General features: G+C 42.2%; 1 protein-coding gene across 2 annotated transcripts in view; it reads right to left on the bottom strand.

The window, feature by feature from the left end:
• Positions 1–19,305, bottom strand: part of BAG4 (BAG cochaperone 4) — a 36,670-nt gene that overhangs the window by 13,582 nt on the left and 3,783 nt on the right. The window contains exon 2 of one of the 2 annotated variants that reach the window (XM_032144198.2): positions 7,284–7,391. The exons of the other annotated variant lie outside the window; for it this stretch is intronic. Coding sequence (XP_032000089.1) covers positions 7,284–7,391 — 108 coding nt within the window. The remainder of the gene's footprint in view (positions 1–7,283; positions 7,392–19,305) is intronic. 2 annotated transcript variants of the gene reach the window in all.

Below are 19,305 nucleotides of genomic sequence, written 5' to 3'. Positions count from 1 at the left end.
ATCAAAACAGTTTGGTATTGGCTTAAGGAAGACATATAGATTAATGGAACAGAATTGAGAGTCTGGAAATAAACCCTTACATTTATGATTTTTAAGAAGGGTACCAAGGCTGGGCACAGTGGCTCATGTCTTTAATTCCAGCACTTTGGGAGGCCGAGGCAGGTGGATCACTAGAAGTCAGGTGATCTAGATCAGCCTGTGCAACATGGTAATACCCTGTCTCTACTAACAATACAAAAAAAATTAGCCCGGCATGGTGGCAGGCACCTGTAATCCTAGCTACTCGGGAGGCTGAGGCAAGAATCACTTGAACCTGGGAGGCAGAGGTTTCAGTGAGTGGAGATTGCACCACTCCATCCTGGGCGACAGTGCAAGACTCGGTCTCAAAAAAAAAAAAAAAAAAAAAAAAAAAAAAAAAAAAAAAAGAAATCACAGGAGTAAATCTTTGTGATCTTTGGTTAGTCAAAGTCTTCTTGGATAAGACATCAAAAGCAGGAGCAACAAAATAAAAAACAAAAAAATTGCACTTCATCAAAATTAAAAGCTTTTGTGTTTCAAAGGACACCATCAAGAGTGTGAAAAGCCAACCCACAGAATGGAAGAAACTATTTGCAAATCATATACAGTCATGCACTGCATAACTATGTTTCAGTCAGCAGTGGACTGCATACATAACAGTGGTCCCATAGGATTATAATGGAGCCGAATAATTGTATTGCCTTGCAACAGTGTAGCTGTCATATGTGATAGCATAATGCATTACTCACCTGTTTATGGTGATGCTGGTGTAAACAAACTTGCTGTGTGCCAGTTGTATATAAGTATAACACATACAATTATATGTAATACATAATACTTGACAATGATAATTGACTATGTTACTGGTTTATGTATTTACTACATACTACACTTGTTATCATTATCTTAGCATGTACTCCTTCTACTTGTACATTTTTTAAAGGTTAACCGGAAAACAGACACAAAGAGGTCCTTCGGGAGGTATTCCAGAACCAGGCATTATCATAGGAGATGACAGTTCCCATGCGTCTTATTGCCCCAAGATGCGGAGGTGAAAGACAGTGATACTGATGATCCTGACCCTAGGTTGGCCTATGCTAATGTATGTTTGCATTTTCCTTTTTAACAAAAACAGTTTTAAAAATACAAAAACAGCCACACGTGGTGGCTCACGCCTTTAATCCCAGCACTTTGGGAGGCCAAGGAGGGCAGATCACGAGGTTGGGAGATCAAGACCATCCTGGCTAACATGGTGAAACCCCATCTCCACTAAAAATACAAAAAATTAGCTGGGCGTGGTGGCACGCACCTGTAGTCCCAGCTACTCAGGAGGCTGAGGTGGCAGGATCGCTTGAACCCGGGAGGTGGAGGTTGCAGTGAGCTGAGATCGTGCTACTGCACTGCAGCCTGGGGGACAGAGTGAGACCCTGGCTGAGGTGGACAGATCACTTGAGGTCAGGAGTTCGCGACCAGCCTGGCCAACATGATGAAATCCTGCCTCTACTAAAAATACAAAAATTAGCCAGGTGTGGTGGCACACGCCTGTAGTCCCAGCTACTAGGGAGGCTGAGGTGGCAGGATCGCTTGAACCCGGGAGGTGGAGGTTGCAGTGAGCTGAGATCACGCCACTGCACTCCAGTCTGGGGGACAGAGTGAGACCCTGTCTCAAAAAAATAACTTAAAATAATAAGAAAAAGAAAACTTTTTTTTTTTTTTTTTTTGCGATGGAGTCTCGCTCTGTCGCCCAGGCTGGAGTGCAGCGGTGTGATCTTGGCTCATTGCAAGCTCCGCCTCCCGGATTCACACCATTCTCCTGCCTCAGCCTCCCGAGTAGCTGGAACTACAGGCGCCTGCCATCTCGCCCAGCTAATTTTTTGTATTTTTAGCAGAGACGGGGTTTCACCGTATTGGCCAGGATGGTCTTGATCTCCTGACCTCGTGATCTGCCCGCCTCGGCCTCCCAAAGAGCTGGGATTACAGGAGTGAGCCACCGTGCCCGGCCCCAAGAAAACATTTTTGTACAGCTGTACAGTATGTTTGTATTTTAAGCTAAGTATTACTATAAAAGAATCAAAGCTTTTTAAAATTTAAAAGTTTATAAGGCCAGGTGCAATGGCTCACTCAGGCCTATAATCCCGGCACTTTGGGAGGCTGAGGTGGACAGATCACTTGAGGTCAGGAGTTCGAGACCAGCCTGGCCAACATGATGAAATCCTGCCTCTACTAAAAATACAAAAATTAGCCAGGCGTGGTGGCACACGCCTGTAGTCCCAGCTACTAGGGAGGCTGAGGTGGCAGGATTGCTTGAACCCGGGAGGTGGAGGTTGCAGTGAGCTGAGATCACGCCACTGCACTCCACTCTGGGGGACAGAGTGAGACCCTGTCTCAAAAAAATAACTTAAAATAATAAAACAAAATAAAGTTTATAAAGTAAAAAAGTTACAGTATTTATTGAAGAAAGAAAAGTATTGTTATACAAATTTATGATAAACTAAGTATACAATGTTTATAAAGCCTACAACAGTGCACAGTAATATCCTAGACCTTCACATTCACTCACCACTCACTCACTGACTCACCCAGAGCAACTTCCAGTCCTGCAAGTTCCATTCATGGCAAGTGCCCTGTACAGGCGTGATATAATATTTTGTTATCTTTTATCTGTATTTTTACTGTATCTTTTCTATGTTTAGATGTGTTTAGATACACCAATACTAACCACGGCGTTACAATTGCTTATAGTATTCAGTACAGTAACATGCTGTACAGGTTTATAGCCCAGAAGCCATAGGCTATACCATATAGCCTAGGTATATAGTAAGCTGTACCATCTAGACTTGTGAAAGTACACTCTATGATGTTTGCACAATGACAAAATTGCCTCTTGATGCATTTCTCAGAAAATATCCCCATTATTAAGCAATGCATGACTATATTTGATAAGAAACTTGTATCTAGAATGTATAAAGAATGCTTAAAACTCAACAATAAAAAGACAACCCAATTTTAAAATGGTCAAATAATCTTTTCTTTTTTGAGACAGAGTCTCGCTCTGTCACACAGACTGCAGTGCAATGGCGTGATCTCATCTCGGCTCACTGTAACCTCTGCCTCCTGGGTTCAAGCAATTCTCCTGCCTCAGACTCCCAAGTAGCTGGGATTACAAGCGCCTGCCACCACACCCAGCTAACTTTTGTATTTTTAGTAGTGAAGGGGTTTCACCATGTTGGCCAGGCTGGTCTCGAACTCCATACCTCAAGTGATCCACCCACCTTGGCCTCCCAAAGTGCTGAGATTACAGGTGTGAGCCACCGCACCAGGCCCGAAGAATCTGAATAGACATTTCTCCAAACAAGATATACAAATGGCTAACAAGCACACGAAAAGATGCTCAAATCATTAGTCATCAGAGAACTGCAAATGAAAACCACTCTGCACCCACTAAGATGGCTATAATTTTTTTTTTTTTTTTTGAGACAGAGTCTCGCTCTGTCGCCCAGGCTGCAGTGCAGTGGCGCAATCTCAGCTCACTGCAAGCCGCCTCCTGGGTTCATGCCATTCTCCTACCTCAGCATCCCAAGTAGCTGGGACTACAGGCGCCCGCCACCACACACGGCTAATTTTTTTGCATTTTTAGTAGAGACGGGGTTTCACCATGTTAGCCAGGATGGTCTCTATCTCCTGACCTTGTGATCTGCCTGCCTCGGCCTCCCAAAGTGCTGGGATTACAGGTGTGAGCCACCGCGCCTGGCCTATAATAATTTTTTTAAAGGAAAATAAGTATTGGTAATGATGTGGAGAAATCAGAGCCCTCATACATTGCTGATGGGAATATAAAATGGTGCAATCCCTTTGGAAAACCATTTGCCAGTTCCTCAAATTGATACATATAGGGTTACTCTATGACCAAGCAATTCCATTTCTAGGTATAGACCCAAGATAACTAAAAACATATTTCCACATAAAAACTTGTACATGAAGGTTGTAGCAGCATCATTTATAATAGACAAAAATGAAAGACAAACCAAATATCTATCAGTTGATGAAATTTGGTATATCCTGAGAACATGGAGAGGGTTGAAAACATTACATAGTGATAGAAGCCAGAAACAAAAGGCCACATACTGTATGATTCCATACAAAATGTCTGGTTAGAAAAATCCTGAGAGATAAAAAAGTAGATTACAGGTTGCCAAGGGCTGAGGGGAGGGAGTAATGACATTTTAAGTTCAAGGTTTCTATTCGGGGTGATGACAGTGTTCCAGAATTAGACAGTGATAATGGGTAAACTTTGTGAATATACTAAAAACCAACTGAATTGTACACTTTGAAGGGTGGATTTTATAGCACGTGGCCAAACCACAACTATGTAACATTTAGCAATAACAACGTCTACTTCTCAATTTCAATCACAGGGGTGAGGCTGACACAAGTAAAATGATGAAAGTTTGTGGTAAGTACTAACATGATCTTTATTTTACATTCCATTATCTCTGATCAACCTCATCCTGAAGTTCATGTATACATGATTATAGGCTAGGCACAGGGGCTCACACCTGTAATCCCAGTGCTTTGAGAGGCCAATTTGGGAGGATAGCTTGAGGCTAGGGGTTTGAAACCAGCCTAGGCAACACAGCAAGACTCTGTCTCTACAAAAAAACAAAAGAATTAGCAAGGCATGGTGATGTGCACCTGTAGTCCTAGCTACTCAGGAGGCTGAAGTGGGAGGATCTCTTGAGCCCAGGATTGGGAGACCAGCCTGGGTAACATGGCGAAACCCTAACTCTACAGAAAAAATTTTAAAAATTAGCTGGGCATAGTAATGTGCACCTGTAGTCCCAGCTACTCAGGAGGCTGAAGTGGGAAGATCACTTGAGGCCAGGAGGTCGAGGATGCAGTGAGCTGTCATCATGCCACTGTACTCCAGCCTGGGCTATAGAGCAACACCCTGTGTCAAAAAAACAAACAAAAGCCAGGGGCAGTGGCTCATGCCTGTAATCCCAGCACTTTGGGAGGCCAAGACGGGCGGATCACGAGGTCAGGAGATTGAGACCATCCTGGCTAACACAGTGAAACCCCGTGTCTACTAAAAATACAAAAAATTAGCTGGGCGTGGTGGCGGGCGCCTGTAGTCCCAGCTACTCGGGAGGCTGAGGCAGGAGAATGGCATGAACCCGGGAGGCAGAGCTTGCAGTGAGCCGAGGTCGCGCCACTGCACTCCAGCCTGGGTGACAGAGCGAGACTCGGCCAAAAAAAAAAAAAAAACTCAGAAATATGGCTAGATAAAAAAATATAATGGAAATATGCAAATATGACAATTACTCCTTTGTTAGTACAACCACTTTGAAAAGTAATTTGGCGGTATCTAATAAAAATGTACACACCTGGCCGGGCATGGTGGCTCATGCCTGTAATCCCAGCACTTTGGGAGGCCAAGGCAGGCAGACCACGAGGTCAGGAGTTCGAGACCAGCCTGGCCAAAACAGTGAAACCCCGTCTCTACTAAAAATACAAAAATTAGCCAGGCATGGTGGCAGGCACCTGTAATCCCAGCTACTCGGCAGGCTGAGGCAGGAAAATCATCTGAACCCGAGCAGTGGAGGTTGCAGTGAGCCAAGATCGCACTATTGCACTCCAGCCTGGGTGACAGGGTGAGACTATCTCAAAAAAAAAAAAAATGTACACACCTAAACCCAACAATTCCATACCCTAGGGAAATTCTTATCTCATATTTATGTAACAGAAAGATGAAAACCAACGATCAGCAAAAGAAGCAAGCTGCAGGAGTGTGTTTGTTAGTATGAAATCACACATCTCAAGTTTAAAAATATGTAAAATAAAAGTATATAAAGTTTATGGATACATAGGCAAGTGGTAAAGGCATAAAAACACAAATGGGATAATAAATATAACTTCAGGCCGAGCACGATGGCTCATGCTTGTAAACCCAGCACTTTGGGAGGCCAAGGTGGGTGGATCACTTGAGGTCAGGAGTTTGAGACCAGCCTGGCCAACACGGTGAAACCCTATCTCTACTAAAAATCCAAAAACTGGCCGGGTGTGGTGGCTCCTGCCTATAATCCCAGCACTTTGAAAGGCCAAGGCAGGCAGATCACGAGGTCAAGCGAACGAGACCACACTGGCCAACATGGTGAAACCCCATCTCTACTAAAAATACAAAAATTAGCTAGGCGTGGTGGCACATGCCTGTAGTCCCAGCTACTTGGGAGGCTGAGGCAGGAGAATCACTTGAACCCAGGAGGCGGAGGTTGCAGTGAACAAAGATCACGCCAGTGCACTCCAGCCTGGCGACAGAGCAAGACTCCATCTCAAAAAAAAAAAAAAATCAAAAAATTAGCTGGGCATGGTGGCGCGTGCCTGTAGTCCCAGCTACTCAGGAGGCTGAGGCAGGAGAATCACTTGAACCTGTGAGGAGGAGGGTGCAGTGAGCTGAGATCACACCACTGCACTCCAGCCTGGGCAACAGAAAATGACCCTGTTTCAAATAAATAAATAAATAAAATTTCAGTAAATGAAGTGTCATTGGGCTTCAATTATATTTGGTTTACTTCTTTCTTAAAAATCTGAAACAAATGTGGCAAACAGAAATTGACAAATCTGCATGCTAGATTTTTGTGGGGTTTTTCTGTTTTTTTGTTTTGAGATGGAGTCTCACTCGTCGCCCAGGCTGGAGTGTAATGGTGTGATCTCAGCTCACTGCAACCTCCGTCTCCGGGGTTCAGGCGATTCTCCTGCCTCAGCTTCCCGAGTAGCTGGGAGTACAGGCGCCCACCACCACACCCAGCTAATTTTTGTATTTTCAGTAGAGATGGAGTTTCACCATGTTGGCCAGGCTGGTCTTGAACTCCTGACCTCAGGTGATCTGCCACCTTGGTCTCCCAAAGTGCTGGGATTACAGCTGTGAGCCACTGCACCTGGCCCTGTATGCTAGATTTAAAATGTATATAATTTCTGTACTTTTTTAAGTTTAAAATATTTTAAATGTCTGTAATAAGTCAAATTTTCAAAAATAAGTATATTTTATGTTTGTTGCTTCTGGATCCTGAAAAATAATTATGCCTCAAGCTATAGGTATATTTGCCTAGATATTTCCTTATCTCTGAGCTAAAAACATTAAGATGATGGAACCCATTAAAGCAAAGAAAAAAACACACACTCATCACTGCTCTGAAATCTGCACAGGTTTTAAAAATAAATCTATTCATTAAGAAAAAGTTCAGAAAGTCTCTGTTTTTAAACCATACCTGGCTTTGCAATTCTGGTCTTACAGGATATGTACTTGGGTAAGGAGCCCTAGATCTCACAGTAGAATTCCAATAGTTAGAATTGTAGCTAGGATATGGTGGCTGCTCCTAAGAAAAAAAGAAAAATAAATTCACTCTTAATAACATTCATACATCATTTTAAGATAGATTGATAGAGGCAGGTTATAAGGATTAAAAAAAAAAAGCAACAGACAAAAAGCAATAAGCTGGGCACAGTGGCACACGCTTCTTGTCCTGCTACTGCAGAGGCTGAGGTGGGTGGATCACTTGAGCTCAGGTGATTGAGTCTAGAATGGTCAACAGAGACACCGTCTCTTAAAAACAAAAAATAAAAGAAAAAAGGCAATAGGACCCCACTATAAAACTACTAATTATTCAGTACATGGTAAATCAAATGCTCTAGGACAAAACAATTATTAGCTAGTAAAAAGCTGTTCTTATCCGTTTCGCCAATGCCACCACACCAAATGCTATATAAAGGAATTCTACTACATCAAGATGATTAGCAAAATCAGAGACATTAGATCACCTCTATCCTTCTCCAATAACTAATCCTCATACTACTAATTTAATTAGTGCAACAAAATGGTTCTTTACTACTGTTATATTTCCAATAACTTTGGAACACAAAGACATTACTACTAGAGTTTAGCTCAAGCACATACAACTTCAATCTCCAACTTCTTTGCCTTGACACACCCTAGTTTTTCACATTCTACTCTGTGCTATGGCTAAGCTTTCCGCTGGCAGCCTCAGTGTCAGGCATCGATGCAGAACGTTTACCAATCCAAAGAGAAAAATCTAGCTACGACAATAATTTCATCAGCCTTTCTCTCCAACTCAGAAAGTTAATGCAATGATTTGCAATAAGCCAATAAAGTTTGATAAAAGACTAAATAGACTCAAAACTTCTCAGAGCACCTATTATCTGGTTTATTACATACATTTATTATCCTATGAGTTATTTTGCTTTCAACTATATAGATTTAGGGTTTTTTTGTTTTTTTTTTTGAGACAGAGTTTTGCTCTTGTTGCCCAGGCTGGAGTGCAATGGCACGATCTCGGCTCACTGCAACCTCTGCCTCCCAGGTTCAAGCAATTCTGCCTCAGCCTCCCAAGTAGCTGGGATTACAGGCACCTGCCACCACGCCCAGCTAATTTTTTGTACTTTTAGTAGAGACAGGGTTTCACTATGTTGGCCAGGCTGGTCTTGAACTCCTGACCTCAGGAGATCCACCTGCCTTGGCCTCCCAAAGTGCTGGAATTACAGGCATGAGCCACTGTGCCCGGCCCAAGTATAGTTTTAAGCTTGAACAGGACCTTTGACATTTTTTCTAAAACTTTGAATATAATTTCACAAAGAAATTCATTGGCAGCTGAAATAACTGAGAGATTATCACTATTAGCTTCACTGCACTACTTGTCCATTTCATAATACTTTGTTTTCAGTAATACTTTGAATTTTTTTCAGTAATCATAATTATCAACACTGTTGGTACTGTTGGTACTGTTATGCGGGTATTATAGTTGCAAATGAATACTTACATTGGTATTGTTGGGAATCAGTATTTTCACAATGGGAGATAGGAGACACAGATTTAAGACTAATGAAACTTAAAACCTTATCATCCTTAATTTGAATTGTAAATATCAGTATGAATTCAAACTGTATTTTATCTTCTTAAGAAAACCACCAACTTGGCCAGGCACAGTGGCTCACGCCTATAATCCCACCATTTTGGGAGGCCTGACGCGGGTGGATCACCTGAGGTCAGGAGTTCGAGACCAGCCTGGCCAACATGATGAAACCCCGTCTCTACTAAAAATACAAAAATTAGCTGGGTGTGGTGGTGGGTGCCTGTAATCTCAGCTACTCAGGAAGCTGAGGCATGAGAATAGCTTGAACCTAGGAGGCGGAAGTTGCAGTGAGCTGAGATCACGCCACTGCACTCCAGCCTAGGCCACAGAGCAGAGACTCCGTCTCAAAAAAAAAAAAAAACCACCAACTTGGGCAGGGCGCAGTGGCTCAATCTGTAATCCCAGCACTTTGGGTAGCTGAGGCAAGGGATTGCTTGAGGCCAGAGACCAGGAGTTCAAGACCAGCCTGGAAAATAATGAGACTCAGTCTCTACACACACACAAAAAAATGTCAGGTGGGCATAATGATGGGTGCCTATAGTCCCAGCTACTCAGGAGGCTGAGAGGTGAAGTCCAGGAATTCCAGGTTATGGTGAGTTATGATCTATGACTGTGCTACTGCACTCCAGCCTGGGGAACAGAGTAAGACCCCATCTTTAAAAAGAAAAAACCTACCAACTTGATAACCACACACAGAATATAATTCAAATAATTCTTGAACAGTTTTCTGAATGGACATCCTTAGTGGTACCTTTCTAAAAGCAAAAGAAATTTAAAAATATCTTAAACTCTTCATATAATGTTATTAGTACTGATATTACTATCTTAATTTTTAAACTATTTTGTATGTATTGTAGAATAGAATAAATACATACAGTAGTGTGATTGGGAACCGATATTGTCACGAGGACAAGGAAAGATAAAATATGGAATGGGGCAAGATGAGGAAGAACTGGGGGATAGTGAATGTGGTGGTGTCAATACAAACTCACATAAGTAAAAAACATAATTTGGCTAGGTGCAGCGGCTCACACCTGTAATCCCAGCACTTTGGGAGGCCAAGGCAGGTGGATCACGAGGTCAGGAGATCGAGACCATCCTAACTAACACAGTGAAACCCCGTCTCTACTAAAAATACAAAAAATTAGCCGAGTGTGGCGGTGGGCGCCTGTAGTCCCAGCTACTTGGGAGGCTGAGGCAGGAGAATGACGTGAACCTGGGAGGTGGAGCTTGCAGTGAGCCTAGATCACGCCACTGCACTCTAGCCTGGGCAACAGAGGGAGACTCCGTCTCAAAAAAAAACAAACAAACAAACAACAAAAAATGTAATTTAATCTTTTATGCAAAACAAATACGGATAAAAGTGACAGTGTGCCAGTCCACACAAAGGATTTAGGAGTCACTGCAAATTCTAGCAACCCTCTTGTGTTCCCATGCCCTCCACAAGACCTATATTATCTTACATGGGAGCTGTGTTTTCAATTGAAGTCTCAGGATGAGAAGACACACAGGTAGACCTGAATTAAACCTGGGGCCTAGAGAAGAACCACTAGAGTGGACTCACAGAACCTGAGCAAGAAATAAATGTTTATCATTATAAGCTACTAAAATTCTGGAATTGTTGTTTCAGTATAGGAAAAGTCAATTAATGCAATAACTAACAATCAAGTTGGTAACATAACCATACAGAAAAAAGAATTACTTCAAATGACTTTTAGCTCACATTATTTTGACGTACGTCCTCAGTGGAATTTATTCTCTAAGGACAAGCTGAACTGCAAAGAAACCTAAACTGCATCCATTAGTTGTTACTCATAAAACTGGTATTCTTATTTTCGAGTTTTACTCACTACCATCCAATTCACCTATTTAAAGTACACAATTCAGGCCTGGCATGGTGGCTCATGCCTGTAATCCCAGCACTTTGGGAGGCCGAGGTGGGTGGGTCACTTGAGGTCAGGAGTTCAAGACAGACCTGGCCCACATGGCGAAACTTCATCTCTAATAAAATACAAAAATTAGCTGGGTGTGGTGGTGGGCACCTGTAATCCCAGCTACTCAGGAGGCTGAGGCACGAGAATTGCTTGAACCCAGGAGGCAGAGGTTGTAGTGAACTGAGATTGCACCACTGCAGTCCAGCCTGGGCAACAACAACAAAAAAATTAGCCGGGCATGGTGGCACATGCCGGTAATCCTAGCTACTTGGGAGGCTGAGGCAGGAAAATTGCTTGAACCTGGGAGGCGGAGGTTGTAGTGAGCCAAGATCGTGCCACTGCACTCCAGCCTGGGTGACAGAGCAAGGCTCCATCTCAAAAATAAATAAATAAATAAAAAGTAAATAAAGTCTAATTGGTCTGATATTAATGTTAGCCACTCCAGCTTTCTCATAGTTGCCGTTTGCTTATTTCTTTTATATATATATATATAGTATACACGTATATATATATATGTATTTATATGTGTACATATGTAATTTTTAATTAATAAAAGTAGTACATATTTTTGGGATACATGTGATATTCTGATAAATGTATATAAAGTGTAATGATCAAAACAGGGTAACTGGCATATCTGACACCTCATTTATCTTTTATTGCATTATATTTCTTTTTCCATCCATTTACTCTCAAATTATTTGTATCTTTAAACCTTAAGTGTGCCACCTTTAGACACCATATAATTGGATCTTGTTTTTTTTTAAATCCAGTCTGTCTTCTGACTAGATTGTTTAATCCATGCACATTTAATGTTATTGATATAGCTGGATTTACATGTTTCATTTTTACTTTTTGTCATCTACTTTTACTTTTTGTTTTTTATATGTCTCATGTGTTTCTGTCCTTTATTCCACCTTTACCGCTTTCTTTTGCATTAAGTGAATATTTTCAAATGCAGCATTATAACTTAATGATTATACATTTTTTTTTTCTTTAGAGGTTACTCTTGGGCTAACAATATACTTCCTTTACTTCTTTTTTTTTTTTTTTTGAGACGGAGTCTCACTCTGTCACCCAGGCTGGAGTGCAGTGGCATGGTCTCGGCTCACTGCAAGCTCCGCCTCCCAGGTTCATGCCATTCTCCTGCCTCAGCCTCCCAAGTAGCTGGGACTACAGGTGCCTGCCACCATGCCCGGCTAATTTTTTTTTTTTTTTTTTTGTATTTTTAGTACAGACGAGGTTTCACCATGTTAGCCAGGATGGTCTCGATCTCCTGACCTTGTGATCCGCCCACCTCGGCCTCCCAAAGTGGTGGGATTACAGGCCTGAGCCACAGCACCCAGCCGGGCTAACAATATGCTTCTCATCAGAATCAGCTTCTGATTTATACCAACTTAATTCCAGTGAGATACAGGAATGTTATTCCTATATAAGTCTGTTCCTTTTCCCCGTTTTCGTGATTTTATTGTTATCCACATTATGTCTACAAATGTTACAAACTCAACATTATATTGTTATACTTATTACTTTCTATAATGTCTTTTAAAGAATCTGAGAGAAGAAAAGAGCATATTTGTATCTTTTGTTATATTAACCTTGTTATTAATCATTTCTGATATGCTGGTGTGTTCAATGGTTTCTGACATTTCTCCAACACGTCAGTCTTTTTTCTCTCCTTCATATTGCATAATCTGTATTGATCTATCTTCAAATTCATGAATTCTTTCTTCTGTCAGTTCTAGCCTATTGAACTCCTCTAGTTAATTTTTCATTTTGGTTATTGTACTTTTCAACTCCAGGATTTCTATTTGGTTCTTTTTTAATATATAATTGCTATCTCTTTATTGATATTCCCTATTTGACATGACATTATCATACACCTTTCTTTGCTTCTTTAATAATAGTTTTTTAGTTATTTGAACATATATAATGGCTATTTCGAAGTCTTTGTCTATTAAATGTGACATCTGGTCACTTTCACAATCAGTTTCTGTTATCTGCTTTTTTTCCAGTGTATAGGTCATACTTTCCTGTGTCTTTGCATAGCTCATAATTTTTTGTTGGAAATTAGACATTTTAGCAACTCTCAGTACTACTGGTCCCACCTTTTCCACCTTCAGCTTGTTATTGTCATTTGCTCGTTTGTTTAGTAACTAGCTGGATTATTTTTGTAAAGTCTGTTTGCCCTCAAACTTCAAGTATGAAGTATGTGATATTGCTCATTAGAAGGCACAGCCTTGGGTATGCCCACAGTCATCCTGGATGACAAAGATTTTCGTAAGACTTTCTTTGAGTGTATCTTTCCTTGACCACATCTAGTTGTTAAAGCGTCACTAATTTCCAGCTGATTGCTCTACTGGTTTTAATAACACCCTGGGGCATAAACTGCTCCACAGACTGAGTAGATCAAATTTGGGTCCCTCTAAAGGGACGGTTAGTTCCCAAGGTCAGTGTTTGAGAGTTGTTCTGATACCAAAGGGCTCCTCCTAGCTTCTTCTTTTCCTGGTTCTCTCCAGCAAACTAGCTGGCCTATAGTTTATCCTACATCTCCAGTGAATTTAACCAGTCTCTTCCCTATTGCTTTGCACAACAACCTCCGCAGTTTTTTTGAGTTTCTCCACACTCCTGAGCTTCTCCATACTTTGTTCCTTTAGGAAAAGATTAGGAGCTACCTGTTTTACAGCCTACTTCTGCTTCCAGATAAAACATCTGAGCCACTCTCTACAGCTAGAGTGGGGACAATGGTGTGTTTATCTGAATGGCATCCCTGCTTTACGAAGTGGAGTACCCAGGGGGAAGGGAGGCTATAGACTTAGGTCTTCTCGGCTTGAAAAGCAAGGGTAAAGGTGATCAGAGCCCCAGTATTTTCAGCAGTGCCTTGCCCAAGGTCAAGTCTCCATCCCAGGAGTAGGGACTGGGTGAAAGAAAGGAACTACCACCACTCAGCCACAATTACCTAGAATTTTGCTTCAGTGACAGGCACCTGGGGCAAAATGAGAAATGTTGGTACACTACCCCTCCTCCTAGGATGAAAACCTTCTGACTGAGGCAATGAGGTGGAATACATGGAGCTGGAGCCCTGTGTTCTTGGCTACACCCTCTAGAGTGAAGTTTCTATCTCACTAGCTGCAAAAAAGGAGGGATGGAGGAGGTTTTAGTTCAAATATCACAGACCCAATGTTCTTACTGAGTTTTGTAGATTTTCTTGAACAAATGTTTCTTCATGGCCAGGCGCAGTGGCTCATGCCTATAATCCCAGAACTCTGGGAGGCCAAGGCAGGTGGATCACAAGGTCAGGAGTTCAAGACCAACCTGGCCAACATGGTGAAACCCTGTCTCTACTAAAAATACAAAAATTAGCTGGGTGTGGTGACACACACCTGTAACCCCAGCCACTCAGGAGGCTGAGGCAAGAGAATCGCTTGAACCCGGGAGGTGGAGGTTGCAGTAAGCCGAGATCGCCAAGATGGCGCCATTGCACTCCAGCCTGGGTGACAGAGCGAGACTGTCAAAAAAAAAAAAAAAAAAGGTATTTCTTCATTTGCTATACTCCCTAGGACCATTTCCAGAAACTGTAATTTGTTGTTTTTTAAAATTAATGTTCACCAGTTTCACTGGGGACTAGGTCCACAGAATTCTTCATGCTGTCATGCCAGAACTGGAACCTGGCATTATTTTGAACTTATTTTATACATTATTGTTAGATTGTGCAAATATTTGTAATTAAGTTAGGAATCAAGATTTTTTCATATAAAATATACAAAGAAGTTAAAATTCCTATAACGTTAAATTTGAATTAATATAAGTATGAACTCATTTATTTTTCTATTTTAAAATACTTATTTTATAATTCTGCCCTTTGGAAAGGTCTAGACACAATGACAACATAATAACAATTAGTATATATGCCAGGCACCCAACTGTAATTTCTGTACCAAGTATTAAGGTATTGCCCCTTGCCCCTCAGGTCCAAACACAGCATTCTTTTTTTTTTTTTTTTTTTGAGACAGAGTCTCGCTCTTGTTGCCCAGGCTGGAATGCAGTGGTGCGATCTCGGCTCAGTGCAATCTCTGCCTCCCAGGTTCAAACCATTCTCTTGCCTCAGCCTCCCGAGTAGCTGGGATTACAGGCATGCGCCACAATGCCCAGCTAATTTTTGTATTTTTAGTAGAGACAGGGTTTCACCATGTTGGCTAGGATGTTCTCGATCTCCTGACATCATGATCCACCCACCTCAGCCTCCCAAAGTGCTGGGATTACAGGCGTGAGCCACTGCGCCCGGCCGCAAGCACAGCATTCTATACTTGGCTCTGTGATGCAAGGCTGGAAGTCTACAAACATTTCTCCCTCCCAGCTTGTTTGCTTTCTGGTTCTGCCAACACACTATGCTAGGCTAGAGGAGGAGACAGTGGACTTGCTTCTTCCTGTCTGCTGTTTCTGTCAGTGTCAACCCCGCAATGCCATTCAACCTGTATGCAGCAGTCAGTCAACAACACTCTCCAACCCGAACGTCCTCAGAGGTACCTGCACCAGGTAGGAGGCGCCACCTCCTGGCCACTCTTCCAAGTTTCCAGGTTCTTTTTATATTTTTATTTTATTTTATTTTATTTTATTTTAATTTATTTGAGACAGGGTCTCACTCCACCACCCAGGCTGCAGTGCAGTGGCACAATCACAGCTGACCACACCCTCGGCCTCCTGGGCTCAGGTGATCCTCCCACCTCAGCCTCCTGAGTAGCTAGGAATACAGGGGCCCACCACCATGCCTGGCTAATTTTTGTATTTTTTGTAGAGACAGGATTTTGCCATGTTGCCCAGGCTGGTCTTGAACTCCTGGGCTCAAGCAATCCACCTGCCTCAGCCTCCCAAAGTGCTAGGATTACAAGCGTGAGCCACTGCGCCCAGCCATTCTTCCAAGTTTCCTGGCTCTAATCACCCCAACCTCTTCCCTTTATTCCCCAGCCCTAGGAATTGTAGCTGCTTCCTCCACTTACTATTTTCTGTTACTTCTGTGTTCTCTTTTTCCCTTTTCAGAACTCCAATAACCTGTTTAGCTAATTTCCTAAATCAAATTCTAACTAGTGTGGTTTCTGTTTTCCTGCTCAGATCCTGACTTAATGGTTTCTAAATGTAATTCTCCAATTGGGAGAAAAATACAACCAAGTTCTTAAGGAATGGCTGATTATGTGTCTCGGGACAAAATATATACAAAGCCTGAGACATCTTGTTGTACCAGAAATCAAGGAAGCTATCAAAAATCAATGGGTCATGCCAGACATGGTAGCTCACGCCTGTAATCCCAGCACTTAGGGAGGCAGAGGCGAGAGGATAGCTTGAGCCCAGGAGTTTGAGACCTCCCTAGCGAGACCCTGTTCTCCACAAAAAGAAAAAGAAAAAGAAAAAGAAAAAATCAGTGGGTTATGTCCAAAGGAATCAGAAGCCAAGAAAAAGGGACTCCCATTGACATAATATGGTATCATTTAAGCACCAAAAAGAATGACTGCTATCTGCTGCTAAGGTTTCCAGTACAGATGCAAGGAAAAAAGTGTCCTTATGCTTTCCATCTGTCTGACTGTGGCAGCTGAGATTAAATAGAAGAATACAGGGAAACTGGAATAACCTTGAAAACAGTGAAGAGCCTGTTTTACTCCGAAGAACCTAACTTTTGAGTCGGCAGGAGAAGTTTTGGGAAATAGCCCTTACCACCCTTACCTGGTTGATTACACTTGCAAAAGCTTAAAGGTGGCCAGGCACAGTGGCTCACGCCTGTAATCCCAGAACTGTGGGAGGCCGAGGCAGGCGGATCACAAGGTCAGGAAATCGACACCATCCTGGCTAACATGGGGAAACCCCATCTCTACTAAAAATACAAAAAAAAAATTAGCCGGGCGTGCTGGCAGGCGCCTGTGGTCCCAGCTACTCGGGAGGCTGAAGCGGGAGAATGGCATGAACCCGGGAGGCGGAGCTTGCAGTGAGCCGAGATTGCGCCACTGCACGCCAGCCTGGGCGACAGAGCGAGACTCCGTCTCAAAAAAAAAAAAAAAAAGATGGGTCGGTACGTATAGCTCAGTTGTGGTGGTGGTGGTTACATAATTGTATGCATTTATCAAAACTCACAGAACTATGCCCTAAAGACAGTGAAATTTACTTTATGTAAATTATGCCATAATTTTTAATGAAAAAAAGAATGTCCTCAATGAAGCACTAAAAAGTATATTTTTATTGTCTTAATGAAAAAAAAAGTCTTTGTCTTTTTTTTCCTCCTTTTGGACAAAATGGGACAAATCTAAAAATATCCCTAGTAACAGTGAAAGTCTGTAGCTCATGGCCCTCCCAACATGACACTAATTCTATGAAATAGCATTTGGTTTCACAGGAAACTGGCTGAAGCTGAACTCTATTCTATAAACTAAGTTACCAATTTTATCATGTGCCTAACTCTTTCCAAACTTTTTATTTGTTGAATGAAATACAAACTAAAACAAAGGTAATAAAATGTTTTCACAAGCCACAATAATGTGAATTAAAGTTCTATGCCAAAGAAAATTTGATCAAAATTATGCAAGATAACTAATTTATTTCTTCTCTTTTGAGAAATAAATAATCCCAGCTGAAGACTGGAGTCAATTCCTTTAAAGTGGATATGTGATTACATTTTCCAAAATGACTTACCAACATTTCCCCCAAACTGAAACCCCAGCCCAAGCAAATCTAACAGCAGAGGAATCAGTAGCACTCGTGCTACATAAATTCCATTTACAGATTTGCTTACATTTTTCATAATTAGACAAAAATTATTTGTAAAGTACATGATAAATTATTTGTATAGCTATATAGTTCATAATCCCTAATAAATCACCTATGCTGCTATACTGACCATCATAATTTTTTAACTTTTCAAACTCATTTGGATCTCTTCCAAATGCTTCTCTGTGTTGTCCCACTTGCCCTAGCATCTGGTTCAAACATTTACCACATAAATTTCGCAGAGCATCCCATTCCACTTCCCTTACTGTCAGATGACCTAGCCTCCTACTCCACCACGAAAGGAGACCAATAGCTGTCAATGCCCCTCTGCTCCAACTCCAAACTTGTTACTTTTCTCCCTTTAGCTCAAAAGAGGTTTCTCAACTCTCTTTTCCCTTACTTCCTTTTTTTTTTTTTTTTTTTTTTGAGACAGTCTCGCTAGGTAGCCCAGGCTGGAGTGCGGTGGCATGATCTCGACTCACTGCAACCGCCGCCTCCCTGGTTTGAGCAATTCCCAGAGTAGCTGCAATTACAGGCACCTGCCACCACGCCCGGCTAATTTTTGTTTTTTGTTTTCTGTTTTCTGGGACAAGGTCTTGCTCTGTTGCCCAGGCTGGAGTGCAGTGCTGTGATCTCGGCTCACTACAACCTCCATCTCCCCAGGTTCAAGTGGTTCTCCTGCCTCAGCCTCCCAAGTAGCTGGGATTACAGGTGCGAGCCACCACACCCGGCTAGTTTTTGTATTTTTAGTAGAGACAGGGTTTCACCACGTTGGCCAGGCTGGTCTCAAACTCCTGACCTCAGGTGATCTGCCCGCCTCAGCCTCCCAAAGTGCTGGGATTACAGGCGTGAGACACCGTGCCCAGCCTAAAGTTTTACTCTAAAGAAACATAGGGAGTGGCCAGGTACTAAAAATACAAAAGTAGCCAGGCATGGCGAGGGGTGCCTGTAATCCCAGCTACTTGGGAGCCTGAGGCAGGAGAATTGCTTGAACCTGGGAGATGGAGGTTGCAGTGAGCCAAGATGACGCCATTGAACTCCAGCCTGGGCAAAAAGAGCAAAACTCCGTCTCAAAAAAAGGAAATTAAAAAAAAAAAAAGGCCGGGCGCCGTGGCTCACGCCTGTAATCCCAGCACTTTGGGAGGCTGAGGCGGGCGGATCACAAGGTCAGGAGATCAATACCATCCTGACTAACACGGTGAAACCCTGTCTCTACTAAAAATACAAAAAAATTGGCCGGGCGTGGTGGCGGGCGCCTGTAATCCCAGCTACTCGGGAGGCTGAGGCAGGAGAATGGCGTGAACCCAGGAGGCAGAGCTTGCAGTGAGCCAAGATCAGGCCACTGCACTCCAGCCTGGGCAACAGAGCGAGACTCCATCTCAAAAAAAAAAAAAAATAGAGAGTGATAGATTTCTAATTTTTTCCCTGCCATACTTAAATGTGTTAATATAGTCAAGTCTGTGTTGTAGTTCAGTACATCATCTAAATATAATCAGTTCTATAGAGCAATGCTTCTCAAATATTAATGTGCATATGAATCACCTGGGGATCTTAATAAATTGCAGCAGTAAGTCTGGAAGAGGAGAGATTTCGCATTTCTATCAACCTCACAAGTGACACCAAGGCTTCTAGTCCAGGGAACACACTTTCTGAGTAGCAAGGTTATAAAAGGTTCCTAT

Source organism: Hylobates moloch, unplaced genomic scaffold (genome assembly GCF_009828535.3).
Source record: "Hylobates moloch isolate HMO894 unplaced genomic scaffold, HMol_V3 SCAFFOLD_22, whole genome shotgun sequence".
Classification (NCBI taxonomy): Eukaryota; Metazoa; Chordata; class Mammalia; order Primates; family Hylobatidae; genus Hylobates; species Hylobates moloch.
Note: the sequence above shows the minus strand (reverse complement) of the source record. Positions and strands in the feature narration are given on the sequence as shown.